Raw genomic sequence first — 15,884 nt, forward strand, 5'->3', positions numbered from 1 at the left:
CTGGTGAGAACTCTCCGAAAGTAGGAGTCGGAGAGCCTACCATTTCATTTTTAGACAGACCCTTTTAAACAGGTTCCAGATAGTAAATATAGGCATGCTTTTCCCAGTTGTGGGAGTTGGGGGGGCACTGTTTTTTCCCCACCACTCGAGTAAGCGGTGGGGGCAGCAAGTTCTGTATAAGGATGGATTGTTGTTGTTGTTCAGTCGTTCAGTCGTGTCCGACTCTTCGTGACCCCATGGACCATAGTACGCCAGGCCTTCCTGTCCTGCGCTCTCTCCCGGAGCGTGCTCAAGTTCATATTCATTGCATCCGTGATGCTATCTAGCCATCTCATCCTCTGCCGTCCCCTTCTCCTTTTACCTTCAGTCTTTCCCAGCATCAGGGTCTTTTCCAGGGAGTTTTCTCTTCGCATTAGGTGGCCAAAATATTGGAGCTTCAGCTTCATTATCTGTCCTTCCAATGAGCAGTCAGGGTTGATTTCCTTTAGGATTGACTGATTTGACCTCCTTGCAGTCCAGGGGACTCGTAAGAGTCTTCTCCAGCACCACAGTTCGAAAGCATCAATTCTTCGACGCTCAGCCTTCCTTATAGTCCAGCTCTCACAGCCATACATTACTACTGGGAAAACCATAGCTTTGATTAGACGGACCTTTGTCGGCAAGGTGATGTCTCTGCTTCTTACTGTGCTGGCTAGGTTTGCCATAGCTTTCCTCCCAAGGAGCAAGCGTCTTTTAATTTCATGGCTACAGTCACCGTCTGCGGTGATCTTGGAGCCCAAGAAAGTAAAATCTGTCACTGCTTCCATTTCTTCCCCTTCCATATGCCAGGAAGTGATGGGGCCAGATGCCATGATCTTCGTTTTTTTAATGTTGAGTTTCAAACCAGCTTTTGCACTCTCCTCTTTCACCCTCAACAAGAGGCTCTTGAGATCCTCTTCGCTTTCTGCCATTAGGGTGGTATCGTCTGCATATCGGAGGTTGTTGATAATTCTCCCGGCAATCTTAATTCCGACCTGTGATTCATCCAACCCGGCATTTCTCATGATGTACTCTGCATATAAGTTAAATAAGCAGGGCGACAATATGCAGCCTTGTCGTACTCCTTTCCCAATTTTGAACCAATAGTTTGTTCCATGTCTGGTTTTTACTGTTGCTTCTTGACCCTCGTACAGGTTTCTCAGGAGACAGGTAAGGTGGTCTGGTAGTCCCATCACTCTAAGAATTTGCCACAGTTTGTTGTGATCCACACAATCAAAGGCTTTAGCGTAGTCAATGAAGCAGAAATAGACGTTTTTCTGGAATTCTCTTGCTTTCTCCGTGATGCAGCGAATGTTGGCGATTTGATCTCTAGTTCCTCTGCCTCTTCTAAACCCAGCTTGTACTTCCGGTAGTTCTCGGTTCGCATACTGCTGAAGCCTAGCTTGTAGGATTTTGAGCATCACCTTGCTGGCATGTGAAATGAGCGCAATTGTGCGGTAGTTTGAACACTCTTTGGCGTTGCCCTTCTTTGGAATTGGAATGTAAACTGACCTTTTCCAGTCTTGTGGCCACTGTTGAGTGTTCCAGATTTGTTGGCATATTGAATGCAGCACTTTAACAGCATCATCTTTTAGGATTTTAAATAGCTCGGCTGGAATACTGTCATCTCCGCTAGCTTTGTTGTTACTAATGCTTCCTAAGGCCCACTTGACTTCACTCTCGAGGATGTCCGGCTCAAGTTCAGTGACCGCACTATCATGGCTCTCAGGGACATTCAGATCTTTCCTGTATAGTTCTTCTGTGTATTCTTGCCACCTCTTCTTAATCTCATCTGCTTCTGTTAGGTCCCTGCCTTCTTTGTGCTTTATCATGCCCGTCTTTGCACAAAACGTTCCCTTGAGATCTCCAATTTTCTTGAAGAGATCTCTAGTCATTCCCATTCTGTTGTTTTCCTCGATTTCTTTGCATTGTTCATTTAAGAAGGCCTTCTTGTCTCTCCTTGCTATTCTCTGGAACTCTGCATTCAGTTGGGTATATCTTCCCCTTTCTCCTTTGCTTTTCGCTTCCCTTCTTTCATGAGCTACTTGTAAAGCCTCATCAGACAGCCACTTGGCTTTCTTGCATTTCTTTTTCTTTGGGACGGATTTCGTTGCTGCCTCCTGAACAATGTTACGGACCTCCGTCCATAGTTCCTCAGGCACTCTGTCTATCAGGTCTAATCCCTGAAATCTATTCCTCACCTCCACTGTATATTCATCAGGGATATGATTTAGGCCATACCTGAACGGTTTAGTGGTTTTCCCGACGTTCTTCAATTTAAGCCGAAATTTTGCAAGAAGCAGCTCATGATCTGAGCCACAGTCAGCACCAGGTCTTGTTTTTACTGACTGTATGGAGCTTCTCCATCTTTGGCTGCAAAGGACATAATCAATCTGATTTCGATATTGACCATCTGGTGACGTCCATGTGTAGAGTCGCCTCTTGTGCTGTTGGAAAAGAGTGTTTGCTATGATCAGCATGTTCTCTTGGCAAAACTCTATTAGCTTTTGTCCTGCTTCATTTTGTACACCAAGGCCGTGCCTGCCTGTTATCCCGGTGATTTCTTGACTTCCTACTTTAGCATTCCAATCCCCTATGATGAAGAGGACATCTTTTTTTGGTGTTAGTTCTAGAAGGTGTTGTAGGTCTTCATAGAACCGATCAACCTCAGCTTCTTCGGCCTCAGTGGTTGGGGCATAGACTTGAATTACTGTGATGTTGAATGGTTTGCCTTGGATTCGTACTGAGATCATTCTATCATTTTTAAGATTGTACCCCAGTACTGCTTTTCCCACCCTTTTGTTGACTATGAGTGCTACTCCATTTCTTCTAAGGGATTCTTGCCCACAATAGTAGATATGATGGTCACCTGAATTAAATTCGCCCATGCCTGTCCATTTTAGTTCGCTGATTCCCAAGATGTCGATGTTCAGTCTTGCCATCTCATGTTTGACCACCTCCAGCTTACCTTGATTCATTGATCTGACATTCCAGGTTCCTAAACAATATTGTTCTTTACAGCATCGGATTTTCTTTTCACCACCAGACACATCCACAGCTGAGTGTCCTTTCGGGTTTGGCCCAGCCGCTTCACTCTTTCTGGCGCTACTTGGAAATACCCTCTGCTCTTCCCCAGTAGCATATTGGATACCTTCCGACCTGAGGGGCTCATCTTCCGGCGTCATATCTTTTAGCCTTGTGATACGTTCCATGGGGTTTTCTTGGCAAGAATACTGGAGTGGGTTGCCATTTCCTTCTCCAGTGGACCACATTTTGTCCGAACCCTCTGCCATGACCTGTCCGTCTTGGGTGGCCCTGCACGGCATAGCTTATGGCTTCACTGAGTTACGCAAGCCCCTTCGCCACAACAAGGCAGTGATCCATGAAGGGGAAGGATGGATTACCTTGGAGCAATTCTTGACCTGTTTCCACCGCCCCCCCCCAGGGCATTCTGGGTAATTGGGGTAGGAGAGATGAATGCTAGCATCACGTTGCTCGTTTCCTTTCTGTCACTCTGCTGTTTCAAAACTTCTGTGCTTCAGAGGCTTCCTGGTGGAGTGTCTGTGGGTGACACTCCCCTCCCATGTCCTGTCCACTCCTGTCCTCCAAGCTTGCAACTTTCTACCAGCCACCTTAACTAGGCCCACATCCATGTGGAGAGAGTAGAAGTCTTATCATGGAGGTGGGAGGAGAAAAGTGATGAAGAGGCAAGAAAAAATACTTTGCTTTCTGAAATGTCTCCCCCCCACCCTTCTCCAATTCTGTGGCAGTAAAAGAGGATCTGTATCCATTCAGCCAGTGGTATGCAACCTGGTGCCCTCCAGATGTTTTGGAGTACAGCTCCTCCAATGCCTGAGCATTGGCTGTGTTAGCCAAGGCTTCTGGGAGTTGTAGTCCAAACATCTGGAGGGCACCACGTTGCCCATCCCTGAGTTAACGCAATTAATTGGTGCATATTTTAATCCTGCCACAACATGGAGAGCTTGCAGTAGCACAGATAGCAACCTCCTGTTTCAAATCTTGCCTTAGCTGCTAACTCTAAAGGTGGCCTGAGGCCAAGACAGTTTCTCTTTCATCCTCAGCTTTTCCTTCTGCAAGATGGGGGTAATACCTGATCTACCTCACAGGGCTGTTGAAGGATTACTGAGATGAAGTATGGGAAGCAGTTGGAACTCGCTACCCTACTATATAAATGCAAAATAGTGCTGCTACTAATAACATGCCTGCTTTCGTTCATTATGGGAAGGGGCCAAGAGCTGAATAGGCTGCTAAAGTCTCCCCCCCCCCTAAAAATCCTTCTCAGCCAACGTGCTGGCTTCTGAGACTCTGTGAAGTGCTTTCAAGATTATATCTCGATCATCTTTTAAGAATATATCTCAGCAATCTTAAGGGCCAGAAACTTGTTTTTTTCAAAAGGGAATTGAACTTTGTACTTCGAATCAAATTTCCCAGGTGTGGAATAAATTATCTGCCTGGGGAAGAAACTGGGGGGTGGGGATGAAGGCTGCTTGCATATGTACACACACAAAAGATGAAGCTAGCTGGGATGCTTTGTGAAAGTATTGCTGAAGAGATTGATTTTCCCTGTTTGGGGGGGGGGGCAGGGCTGAGTGAGGAGAGGGGTGGCGGATTACATCCAGTATTTCGGGTGGGGGGAAGAGGTGTGTCTGTGCGGGGGGGAATGTGCATAAATTTACACAGCATATGTTACTACAGTTAGACGTAAGGAAGTTTTCTCCCCTCCCCTACGTCCCAATCTGGACTAATTTGACAAGTTTTGGGCCAGGGCAGATAGTAGGGAAGGGACAAGGCAGCACTGGAAAGTGCAGAACCCTTGCTTCTCAACCTGTCCTGCCAGGCTTTTTTTCCTGCCTCCTGCATACCCATGAGAGCTAGAAACATGATGCTTAAAACACACACACTAGAAAAGTAGGCTCTTATGAAGCTGTGTTCTGCCCTTTGCAATTCAATTTGTCAGTCTCTGTCTGTATGCAACCTCGTTTGTGAGGAGTTCACTTTCCTGAAGAAGGATCTAATGGGGGGGGAGAGTGCCCCCCCGCCCCAGTTGCTGATGCGTAGTCTTCCACATTTGTTCTCTGCAAAGGTTGGGGAACTGGGACACAGACTCTAGAGTGCCTTTTCCCAAGTTGGCGCCCTCCTGGTGTGCTGGACTACAACTTGGGGGTGGGTGGGGCTGCTGGGAGTTGTAGTCCAGCACATGCCAGCGGGGGTGCTGTTGGGACTTGTAGTCCAAAACATTTGGCGGGCACCAGGCTGGAGAAGGCTGCTCTAGATGATGCTTGCTTTTCGCTACCTGCTGTTTTCCTTGGCCCCTCTTAAGCTGTCTTCTTGCCCCCGTCATTCCCCCTCTCCCTGCACTGATCGCAGCCCCTTGTTTTCCCTTTCGCCTCCCCTCCATGCTGCCAAGTTTCAAATCCCCTTGGTGCTGTCTTCGCAAGACCTTTAAGTAACTCTGCTCTTTTTCATTGTAAAGGACCATGCCCTGGGGTAACTTTCCCATGGAGAAAGGACACTTGTTTAGGCTGCCGGCGGCACTCAACAGGTGAACCATTTTTGATTCCGTTCCCCCCCCCCCTTTTAATCCACCTCAAGCCCTTGTTTGCCAGACCCGAGGGGTGTTTGCTTGCGCGTGTGTGTGTGTGCGTGTTGCGGGGAGGGGAGCTCATTGTTGGGTGCAAAGAGCACAGGTGTGTTGGGGAGGCTTTGCCTCTTCACAGACGTATGGGGGAGGGGTGCAGCGCAGTGGGGGTTTGCATGCAAGGACGACAGGCCCAATCCCCCTGCTTCTCCATTGAAGTCAGGTGGGCAATTTGTGGCCATCCAGATGTTTGACTCTTGTCAGCCCTAGCTGGGATCATGGGAGATGTAGACCAAAACGTCTGGAGGGCTCCAAGCTGCCCATCCCTGATTTAAAAGGATGCTGGGAAATAACCCTGGAGAGCCACAGCTAATCAGGGTAGACCAGCCCTGTAAAATAAGCCCACAAATGTTTCTAGCCTGCCTCCCCCCATCCCCTGCCCCATACTAACTTGATAAAGGGCAAGTAGGGTGCATTTCCATGCTGGCCATGGATGAGGGGCAGGCCCTCCGTGGCAGCCAGCATGGAAGCAGTGGTTATGACTAATTAGCAGTCTGGTTTTAAAGAATTGCCTTCTACTATGACGGCTGCCAGAGGGAAGGATGGAGCGATCTGTCCCTCCTCCACCAGCTTCCTTGCTCGCTTGCCTGCATGGGATCCTTGGTCGCCTGTGGTGACAGGGCGAGTTGTTAACTACTAGGCTGGAGTAGACAATGCTGGGTTAGATGGGTTAATGGTCCGAGTCGGTATAAGGTAGCATCATATGTGTGTGCTGTCCCTTAAAAAAAAAAAGGGAATTCTGCACATTTTGCCAACTTGCTCAATCTCTTATTTTGCATGAATAATTCTGCTTCCGCTTGTCATGTGGAGGGGCAAGGGAGTTTTAGCGGAATGCCGAATCTGCCTCCTGCCCCGCCCCTGAAATCTTATTCCAGCAATTCTGTGATTTGCGCTTCCCAGCCTAACTTTGCAATCATAAGGGTCAGAAGCTTTATATATAAAGAAACAGACAGAGTTGCTTTGCTGGATCAGGCCAGCATCCTGCTGTTTCCAGCAGCAGCAAAGCAAATGCCTTGGAGAACCCCGCAAGCAGGATGTGGCGGCAAGAGCCCTCCCTTGCTGTTGCTTCCTCCTGCAACTGGCGGACTGTCTCTGAGCATGGAGGCTCTATGGAGTTGCAGACTAAATGTGGGTTGAAGAATCTGGCTGGTTCCAGAAGCCCCCAGCTAGTGCCTGAAGGCAACATGCCAGGTCTGTTACCCAGAAAACCTCCCTCATCCATGACATGATCCTGGATGAGGGTGCAGACCTGGCATGTATTATGGAGACCTGGCTGGCCGAGGCTGCTGCTCCAACCCTTGCAGCCATGTGTCCAGCTGGATTTTCGTATGCACAGCAGCCAAGAGCTGGGGATCGGGGAGGGGGAGTGGCTGTTATCTACCGAGAGTCCTTGGTCTTCACCAGACCCCCTCTCTGGGAGACCAAGGTTGCTGAGTGCATGTACTGGAGGTTGGGCCCGAAGGGCAGTCTGGGGATTCTGCTCGTGTACCGTCCACCCCGCTGCACGACTGACTCCCTGGCCGAGGTGCTTGAGGTGGTCTCTGATGTGCGTGTACAGTCCCCTAACTTACTGGTGTTGGGGGACTTCAACGTACATTCGGAGGCCATCCTCACAGGAGCACCTCGGGACTTCATGGAGACCATGGCCTCCTGGGAGCTGCACCATATTCTAACTGGGCCCACCCATGTAGCCGGTCATGCACTAGACCTTGTGTTTGTTTCTGGAGAAGCGGGGAGTGATCTGGAAGTCGGGGGTATATCCACCACCCCCTTGTCATGGTCAGATCACTATCTGGTGACGTTGGACTTCTCGGTTCCACAACCCCTCCGCAGGGGTGGAGGACCCATTAAAATGGTCCGCCCCAGGTGTCTTATGGATCCAAATGGATTCCTGAACGCGCTTGGGGATTCTCTGGGGCATGCCAACGGCCACTCGGTCGAGACCCTGGTGGGTGGCTGGAATGCCGCAATCACTGGGGCATTAGATCAGGTGGCTCCGAAACGCCCTCTCCCCCTGAACAGGGCTCGGACTGCACCATGGTTCAATCCGCGGTTACGAGCTCTGAAACAGGAGGTGAGGCGGCTAGAGCGCCGGTGGTGGAAGTCTCGCTCCAAAGACGATCAGACACGGGCTAGAGCTGTATCTTCAGCCTATCACGTGACGGTGAAGGCAGCAAAAAAGGAATATTATGCTGCCTCCATTGCGTCTGCAGAGTGCTGTCCCGGGAGGCTGTTCCGGGAGGCTGTTCCAAGTGGTCCGGAGCCTGGTCGGTCCTGTGGCTCCGGAACCACTGGAGCATTCTAAGGCCTCCTGTGAGGCCTTGGCAAGGCACTTTGCAGATAAAATTGATCAGATTAGGTGTGTTACTCTGCACACTGTGGATACAGTTAGTGAGCAAGAGGCGGCCTGTGGCAAACCGGTTTTGTGGGATCGGTTCCAGCTTCTTCCTCCTGATGAAGTGGACAAGGTGCTTTCATCGGTACGGCCGACCACCGGCTTACTTGATCCTTGCCCATCTTGGCTCATTATGAGCTGCAGAGAGAGACTGGGTGAGGGGATCAAGGCAGTGGTGAACGCCTCCCTTGAGGAGGGAGTGATGCCATCAGCCCTCAAGGAGGCAGTGATAAGACCGCTCTTAAAGAAGCCCTCCTTGGATCCTCAAGTTTTGAACAACTTTCGCCCAGTCTCAAATCTGCCATTTTTGGGCAAGGTGATTGAGCGGGTGGTGGAGGTGCAGTTGAAGGCACACTTGGAAGAAACTGATTATCTAGACCCATTTCAGTCGGGCTTCAGGCCTGGGCATGGGACAGAAACGGCCTTGGTCGCCTTGGTAGATGATATGAGGAGGGGTCTGGATAGTGGTGAATGCTCCTTCCTTGTTCTCCTCGACCTCTCAGCGGCTTTTGATATCGTTGACCACGGTATCCTCCTGGACCGCCTGGAGGGGTTGGGCATTGGAGACACCGTATTGCGGTGGTTCTGGTCCTTCCTCTCCAGCAGGTACCAGAGGGTAGCACTGGGAGAGGAGGTTTCGGACCCGTGGCCACTTACTTGTGGGGTGCCACAGGGTTCCATCCTCTCCCCGATGCTATTTAACATCTATGTGAAGCCTCTGGGGGCTATCATCAGGAGGTTTGGGGTGCAGTGTCATCAATATGCGGATGACACGCAGCTCTACCTCTCGTTTAAATCTTCACCAAGGTTGGCCGTAGAATCCCTGTCCAAATGTCTGGAGACGGTGAGTGGCTGGATGGGGAGGAATAGGCTGAAGCTGAACCCTGACAAGACCGAGGTACTTTTGGTGGGAGACAAGAGGAGGCTGGGGGATGTTGACCTGGTGTTGAATGGGGTACAGCTACCCTTGAAAGACCAGGTCTGCAGCCTGGGGGTCATTTTGGACTCCCAGCTGTCCATGGAGGCTCAGGTGTCAGCTGTGAGCCGGACAGCGCTGTATCAACTCCATCTGATACGGCGGCTGCGCCCCTTCCTTCCCGACCATCTGCTCCCACCGGTAGTACATGCCCTGGTCTCCTCTCGTTTAGACTACTGTAATGCGCTCTACGTGGGGTTACCCTTGAAGACGGTTCGGAAACTGCAGCTGGTACAGAACGCGGCGGCTCGCCTGATTAAAGGCAGCCGCCGGCGAGATCACATCACTCCAGTGCTGAAGGAGTTGCACTGGTTACCAGTTGTTTTCCGGGCCAAATTCAAGGTGTTGGTTTTGACCTTTAAAACCCTATATGGTTCCGGCCCAGCCTATCTTAAGGAGCGCCTCCAGCAGCACCAGACAGGCCGCTTAACAAGATCAGCCTCGGATGGCCTTCTCTCTGTCCTATCAGCCAGGACAGCTAGACTGGTGGGGACGAGGGAGAGGGCCTTTTCTGTGGTGGCCCCCACTCTGTGGAACTCCCTCCCTAGGGAACTCCGTCATGCCCCCTCTTTAATGAGCTTCCGTCATGCATTAAAAATGTGGCTGTTCAGGCAGGCATTTGGGGTGGGTTAGGGTATTTTAGAAAATGTTTTTATTGTAGAATTCTATTGTTTTAAACTGTTTTTATTGTATGTTGTACATCTCCCAGAGTGGCTGGGTGACCAGCCAGATGGGCGATTAATAAATTTAGTAATAATAAATAATAATAATAATAATAACATCCCTCAAGTTTGTGCAATTCAAGGGAGCAGAATCTCAGCCCTGGGGTCCGACAATATGGTGATACATTTGGGTCCACCCTTTTTGCCTTCTGCCCCGCCCACCAGTGGAATGTGGCCCCCGAGAGCTTCTCTGAAATGGCATTTGGCCCTCGGGCTGAAAGAGGCTCTGCACCCCTGTCATAACGGATTTTATAGCTGACTCTTCTTCCATGATCAAACTCGAAATGGGCAGATGTTGGGGGGGTTTTGGGTGGTCTCCCATCGAGGCTCTGACTGGAGCTGCTTAGCTTCAGCAAGGCGGTTGTGTCGTGGGCGTTCAGACGAAGCCGGTGAGCCTGTGTCATATTGCATGCCACGCTTGCATGGCATTGTGGGATATGCACAGCCCTGCCAAGCTACTTCTGTACCTTGGCGAAGGGAGGTGTGTAAGGACCCCACCCAACTCCTGTGCCCCAAAGAAGGAACTCGGGTGGACTTAATGGGACCGATTTTATTCCTCTATCATTGAAATTAGCTGTTATAATTATAGTGCATGTTTCTACCTCAGAGACCCCCCTCTTCTCACAGGGATAGCTTTCCTCCCACCCTGTTTGCATCCCATTTGTGAGAGAAATCCTGGCCATCTTCTACTCTCCTTTGCTTCCCCCCCCCCCCATCCTGTGCTCAGTTCAATGGACAAGAGAGTGGAGATGGTCTGGTTGCATGCAGGCAACTCTGCCAGGCTCCAGCAACAAAGCCTCCATTGTCAGTTCCTGGGGAGTCTCCCATGTAACGTCACGGCCCTTCGTCTCCCCCCCGCCATCCCAAAAGGCATCGCTTCAAAACACCGGGAGCTAGCAAAGGCAGGGTGGCTGCACAGAGCAGTCGCTTCCTGCCCACGCCCCAGCTGGCAAACCAGCTCTTGTCCATGTCTCTGGGTGCTTTGTTAATTTGCCCCAGCTCTTCTCTCTCCCTCCCTGCCCCCTCAAGGAACCTCTTCTGAATCCTCCCTCTGATCTGTGGATGTGGGGGCGGAGGGGGGTGTGGCCATAGCTGGGGGCGCAAGTGGGAGGGTGCCAGTTTTGCTCACGGCCTGCTTATGGGCTTCCCTTTGGGGCACCCACTGTGCAAACAGAATCCTCGGTGAAATAGGCCTTTGGTCGGGAGATGTGTGGAGGGGAGGGAGGTATAGGTGCCCCACTTCGTATGCGTCCAGCCCCTCCCACCAAGGATGTGACACTAACACTCTCCCCCAGATCCTGGGATCAGAGCTGGGTATGGGAGTGACAGGGAGAAAAATGTGTGTGTCCGTTGGACGGTCATCGCTAAAGATTGGGGTGGGGGTTGAAACAGCAGGCTTTGCAGTGGCGAGGGGACAGGGAGCAGTGTGAATTTCTGTCCCATTGTAGTCAAAGGTGGATTTTATTTTGCATCCTGCCATTTTTTTACAGGGTATACACTACAGTGAGAGCTGAAATGCCCCCATGCTCCCTAATATTTTGTGTACGTGTGGAGGGGGAGTTTAGATTACGGTCCTAAGCGACAAACCGTTAAGATTGGTTGTGGCGGTTTCTTGAGGAACCTCTGGAAAGTTGCGGAGATCCCAGCTGACAGTGGAGGAGGGGAGTCTCTCTGGCTAAAACCCTGGAGCCGTCACAAAACCTCTAGGGGTTCTGTGGAAGAACCATTGATAGTGAAAAGTTTTGACCTGGAGGTTTTCCTAGGTTCTTGTGAAATTCCATAAGAATTGGTGTAATTCTCCATGCAGATGAACCAGTCAACATTCTTAGGGACCTTGTGGGGCTGAGCTAGAATTAGCTGGTGTGCGTGTGCATGATAGCAGGTTAGACAAATTCAGTCCAATTAGGAATTGGAATTTGTTTCGTTTGTGTTGGGGGCTGCAAAGTTTGGGAGAAGGAATAGCGAAGAATCAAGTATACCTATGTGAGTGTGCTGGGGGGGGCCGGGGGGGCGGAAGCAACCTTTTGGTGCACCACCTTTCATGTCGGGAGTTCCACAACTGCCACCTTGCCTCCATGGCAATGATATATTTCCCAGTGATACGTTTGTCTTGGCTTTGGGCATGCTAACGGCTATCTGTGTGTTTTTTTTAATCTTCCGCCTCCCCTTGCCACCAGAACAAATTCCGACTCTGCCCTACACACGAGCGTGATGAACCCCAATCCGCAGGATGCCTACCTGGGCCCCTCTCAGGGTGTCCCCCCTCCGAATCGCAAGAGTGGTGAGTGCGCTTCCTGTGTCGGCAGTCCGCCACCTCCCTACAGAGGTTGGAACAGGTGGAGGGGGATGGAAAGGCCCCCCGGGATCCCAACTTCCCCCCTTCTTTCTCCGGGAGTGGGAGTGGAAGGCAGCGTCTTGTTAACTCATTCCACATCCCTCTTCTTTTAGGTTACCCGGACAGCGACATGGACAGCAAAGGTAACTCAACCCGCCCCTTTGCATCCTGTTTGCTTGCATTCTGTTGTGAGCCGTGCACCCTCTTGGATATGCTTGGCTTTGAGCAGGTTTGAATGCGCAGGGGGCTAAAGGTTAGCCATGGCATCTTGAGTGGTCAGTCCAGAAGTCCCCCGTTCAGACCTCAGTCACTGCCACAAACTCTCCAGGGGGTCCCTGGGCCAGCAAGTCTTCCCTTAGTACTAGGCCCTTCCGTCTGCAGTATGAGGATGATCAGATTGAGGGGGCTGTTGTAAGATAACCTACGCAGGAGATTTTGAGCATTGCAAGGGGCTTTGCAGAAAGACCCAAACATTGCGTTACACGTTTCTAATACATCGTGCAGCTCTGCGCGGATCTTGATCAACCCCTGGCACCTGGGCAGTTTGCAGTTTCATTCAGCAGGGGTGGGCAACCGGGGTGGGGTGGGTAATACCCCCCCCCCGCCCTCTGCAGGCTGAAGAATATCCATAGGCATGGCTGTGCCCCTGCTGTCATTTGGTCCCCGGCAGGTGCGTCAGGAGGATCTTCCACCAGGCATGTCCTCTGTGCCCAGTGAAGTCACTTCCCCTGCCCGCACCTTCTCCCATTAGGACAGGGCAGGCAAACCCCAGTGGCGCTTGGCCTTTGTCCTCCCCACATGGGGGAGGCGGAGGACGAGCAAAGCCCATCCATCTGGTGCTTGCCTAAAAGAGGACTAGAGCATGTTGGGAGGTGTAGTTTCTGTCCAGAGGGGTGGGTGTGTTGCTGTTCCATACCGGCTTACCTCTCCGGGGTGTGTGTGTGTTGTTTCCTGTTCTCCTCACGGAGGCTACAGACTTTGCACAGGTCCTGGATTACCGATGGCCTTGTCTCCCCCCCCCCCCCCAGTGTTTCTTTTCCAAGTGCCTTCCATCGAAGAGAGCCTCCTGGACGATGGCAAGCAGCTGCTGAAACCTTGGGACACCAAAAAGGTGGGTGCAGCAGTGCACGGCCGAAAGGGCACAGGCTCCTTGGGGGTCTGCAGTGGCCGGAGAGGGCTTGAGGCAGCAGTGTGGCTGATGAGGGTGAAAATGAAAATGGGAGTCCCAGGGATGTCACCGGAGCTCACGTTTGCTGGCTGAGAAGCGCCAGCCTTGGGACTCGTTGTGCTTGTCCCAACGATGAGGTGAGCATTGCAGCCCTGTAATTCAGCCTTCCCCGACTGCATGTCCTTTAGATGTGGTGGACTCCAGCTCCCATCATCCCCGGCCAGCATGTCCACCTGCAGGGTGCCAGGTTGGGAAAAGTCGCTACAATTCTTCTCCAGTTTGGGCTACAATCCCGAGCAGAGAAGAATTCTGCTCTCTCCCCCCACCCACACCCCCAGCAGTATTTCCCAGGTCTGCAAGCCCCAGAGGGAGGAGAGACTCTCCTCCTCCTTGCTCTGCACAGTCAGGTGCCAGGTTTGGGGAGGGGGATTATCAGAGGTAGGGGGAGTGTGTGTGACGATCGCCCCTGCATTTGGCTTTCCTGAGCTTTCTCGGAAAAGGCTTGGTGTGGTTGGTTGGTGGGAAACGAGTGTTTTTCTGAGATTTCTCTGAGAAAGCTTTAGAGAAATCAGATGCTTTCCAAGCTGAGCTGAGGGCGTGGGGTGCAGTTTGCCCAGCGCTTTTCCTCCCTAAAAAGTGAGCATATTTTACAGGTTTTCACACATGCACACAAGTATTGTCAGCCTAGGGTAAAAATGCAGCCCACCAGGTGGTTTTAGGCAAGCTTCAGCTCTCTGCCTGCAACAGGCGGGTGACAATGACATTTTTATTCCGGCAGACCTTTGGTGTCTAAGTGGGTCCATTGAGTTGGCTGCCGGTTTTATTCTGTCATTGTTCCGCATTTTAATTGTCTTTTAGTGTGTTTGTTTTACTGTTATTTTAATCAAGTTTGGCTTACCTATGATTGGAAGCCCCCTTGAGTGCCATTTTCTTGGTCGAAAGGTGGGGTATGAATCCAATCAATCAGTAAATAATAACACTGGCCTACCTTCCAAGGTTGTTATGTTTGTTGGAGGCCTACCCACCCCAAGCTTCTGCTCATGTCACTCCTGACAGCAGCCAGAGAAATGCAATGGGGTGTGTGTCTCTCTGTTTTTGGTGTGACGACTGAAGTAGCCAGAGAACCCCGTTGTGCTTGTGCTCTCCCTCTCACAAGCAGATGCAGTAGGGTGAGAGGGCTGGGTAAAGAGGGCTGCCCCGCCAATATTTATTTCCAGTAATGCCATCTTTCTCTCTCCCACAGCTATCTTCATCGTCTGCCCGTCCGAGGTCCTGCGAGGTGCCTGGAATACAGTAAGTAATGGTGCTGAAGTTCACCTCTTCCCTAAAATACCCTGTTTGTGTGTCTGAATGAGGCCTTTCCTCCTGCCATAGGGCAACTGCTACCCTGCTCTCATCAGTCTGTGCCTAGTTTCCCCTCTTAAGTGGGGGGCAGGTTGGGTGTGTAGCGGGGAGTTAAGCTCATTCTGTGCATGCTGCAGAATAAACTGATAAGAGCACCCTATATCTACTTCAGATAGGGAATACCTTTGTTTTTAAAAAATGAACGCTGTCCTATACTTAAAATCAAAACTCAGTTCCCTGCAGGTAGCAAGCTAGCTCATGAAGGGGAGCTACATTTCATGCAAGCTTTCTACCTGTAGGGATTTCTTGCTTTCCTTTTCTTCTTTTTAATGGAAATGGTGATTTCCCCCCAGCCGTGTTCTGAAGTGGCACTGTCCTCTCAACCACTTCCCGTCAGCTCCACGGGTGTGCGTGTAGCCCTGGCCAAATTTGCCCTCCTCCCCGGAAATGGGCCAGGAGCTCTTTCCGTGCTCTGAGATGTTTCTCTGTCTCCCTTCTCCCCGTTGTCCCCCTCCAGCATCTTCCCATCTCCGGACCAGCCTGCCAATCTGCCTCTGATCCCTGCCGCCCTGAACACGGGGGGCTCCCTCCCCGACCTCACCAACTTGCACTTTCCGTCGCCACTGCCCACACCCTTGGACCCGGAGGAGTCGGCCTACCCCAGCCTGAGCGGTGGGAGCAGCACTGGCAATCTGGCCAGCACCATGACTCACCTGGGCATCAGCGGCAGTATGGGGCTCAACCCTGGCTACGACTCCCCAGGTGAGGCTGCCCCAGACCTGGATTTCTTCATTTAAGAGGGAAGTGTAAGAACACTTCTGTGGGTAAGCTGGGTGCTCATTCCCCTTTCACAAGGGCTATGGATAGCCGTTGATGAATATTTGAATTTTTTTTTATGAAAAAGTTTACGAATTTCCTTTATGCCCAAAAGCAATATACACCTTTACCAGCAATCTCAAACCAAAACAGCTCTGTTATAAACAGTACAAACCATCTTCAGGATATTGAGAGAGGAGTAAAACTATTTAACGCCCATCAAAAGACATCCTGAACAAACAGTCTTTGCGACCTGCCTGAAGCTATAGGGCTAATCTGATCTCCTTAAGGGAAGGGGGGTTCCATAATTGGGGTGCTGCCTCTGAAAAGGCCTCATCCCCTGTCCCCACCCACCACTTGTCTCTTGCTGATGGCTAATTTGATGGGGCCTCTGAAGAAGATCGTAAACTGTGGATGGTTTCCTATGGGAGGAGGCGGTCCTTCAAATATC

The 15,884-nt window shown here is 51.1% G+C and overlaps 1 protein-coding gene across 2 annotated transcripts in view; it reads left to right on the forward strand.

Moving 5' to 3' along the window:
• Nucleotides 1–15,884, forward strand: part of CRTC2 (CREB regulated transcription coactivator 2) — a 38,755-nt gene that overhangs the window by 13,586 nt on the left and 9,285 nt on the right. For both annotated transcript variants that reach the window (XM_084823903.1, XM_084823904.1), the window contains exons 5-10: nt 5,513–5,581; nt 11,948–12,051; nt 12,219–12,248; nt 13,134–13,216; nt 14,517–14,566; nt 15,135–15,379. In XM_084823903.1, the coding sequence (XP_084680029.1) occupies nt 5,513–5,581; nt 11,948–12,051; nt 12,219–12,248; nt 13,134–13,216; nt 14,517–14,566; nt 15,135–15,379 (581 nt within the window). The remainder of the gene's footprint in view (nt 1–5,512; nt 5,582–11,947; nt 12,052–12,218; nt 12,249–13,133; nt 13,217–14,516; nt 14,567–15,134; nt 15,380–15,884) is intronic.

This window comes from Heloderma suspectum, chromosome 17 (assembly GCF_057233095.1).
Source record: "Heloderma suspectum isolate Gila_16-S chromosome 17, 16-S_ref, whole genome shotgun sequence".
Taxonomy (NCBI): domain Eukaryota; kingdom Metazoa; phylum Chordata; class Lepidosauria; order Squamata; family Helodermatidae; genus Heloderma; species Heloderma suspectum.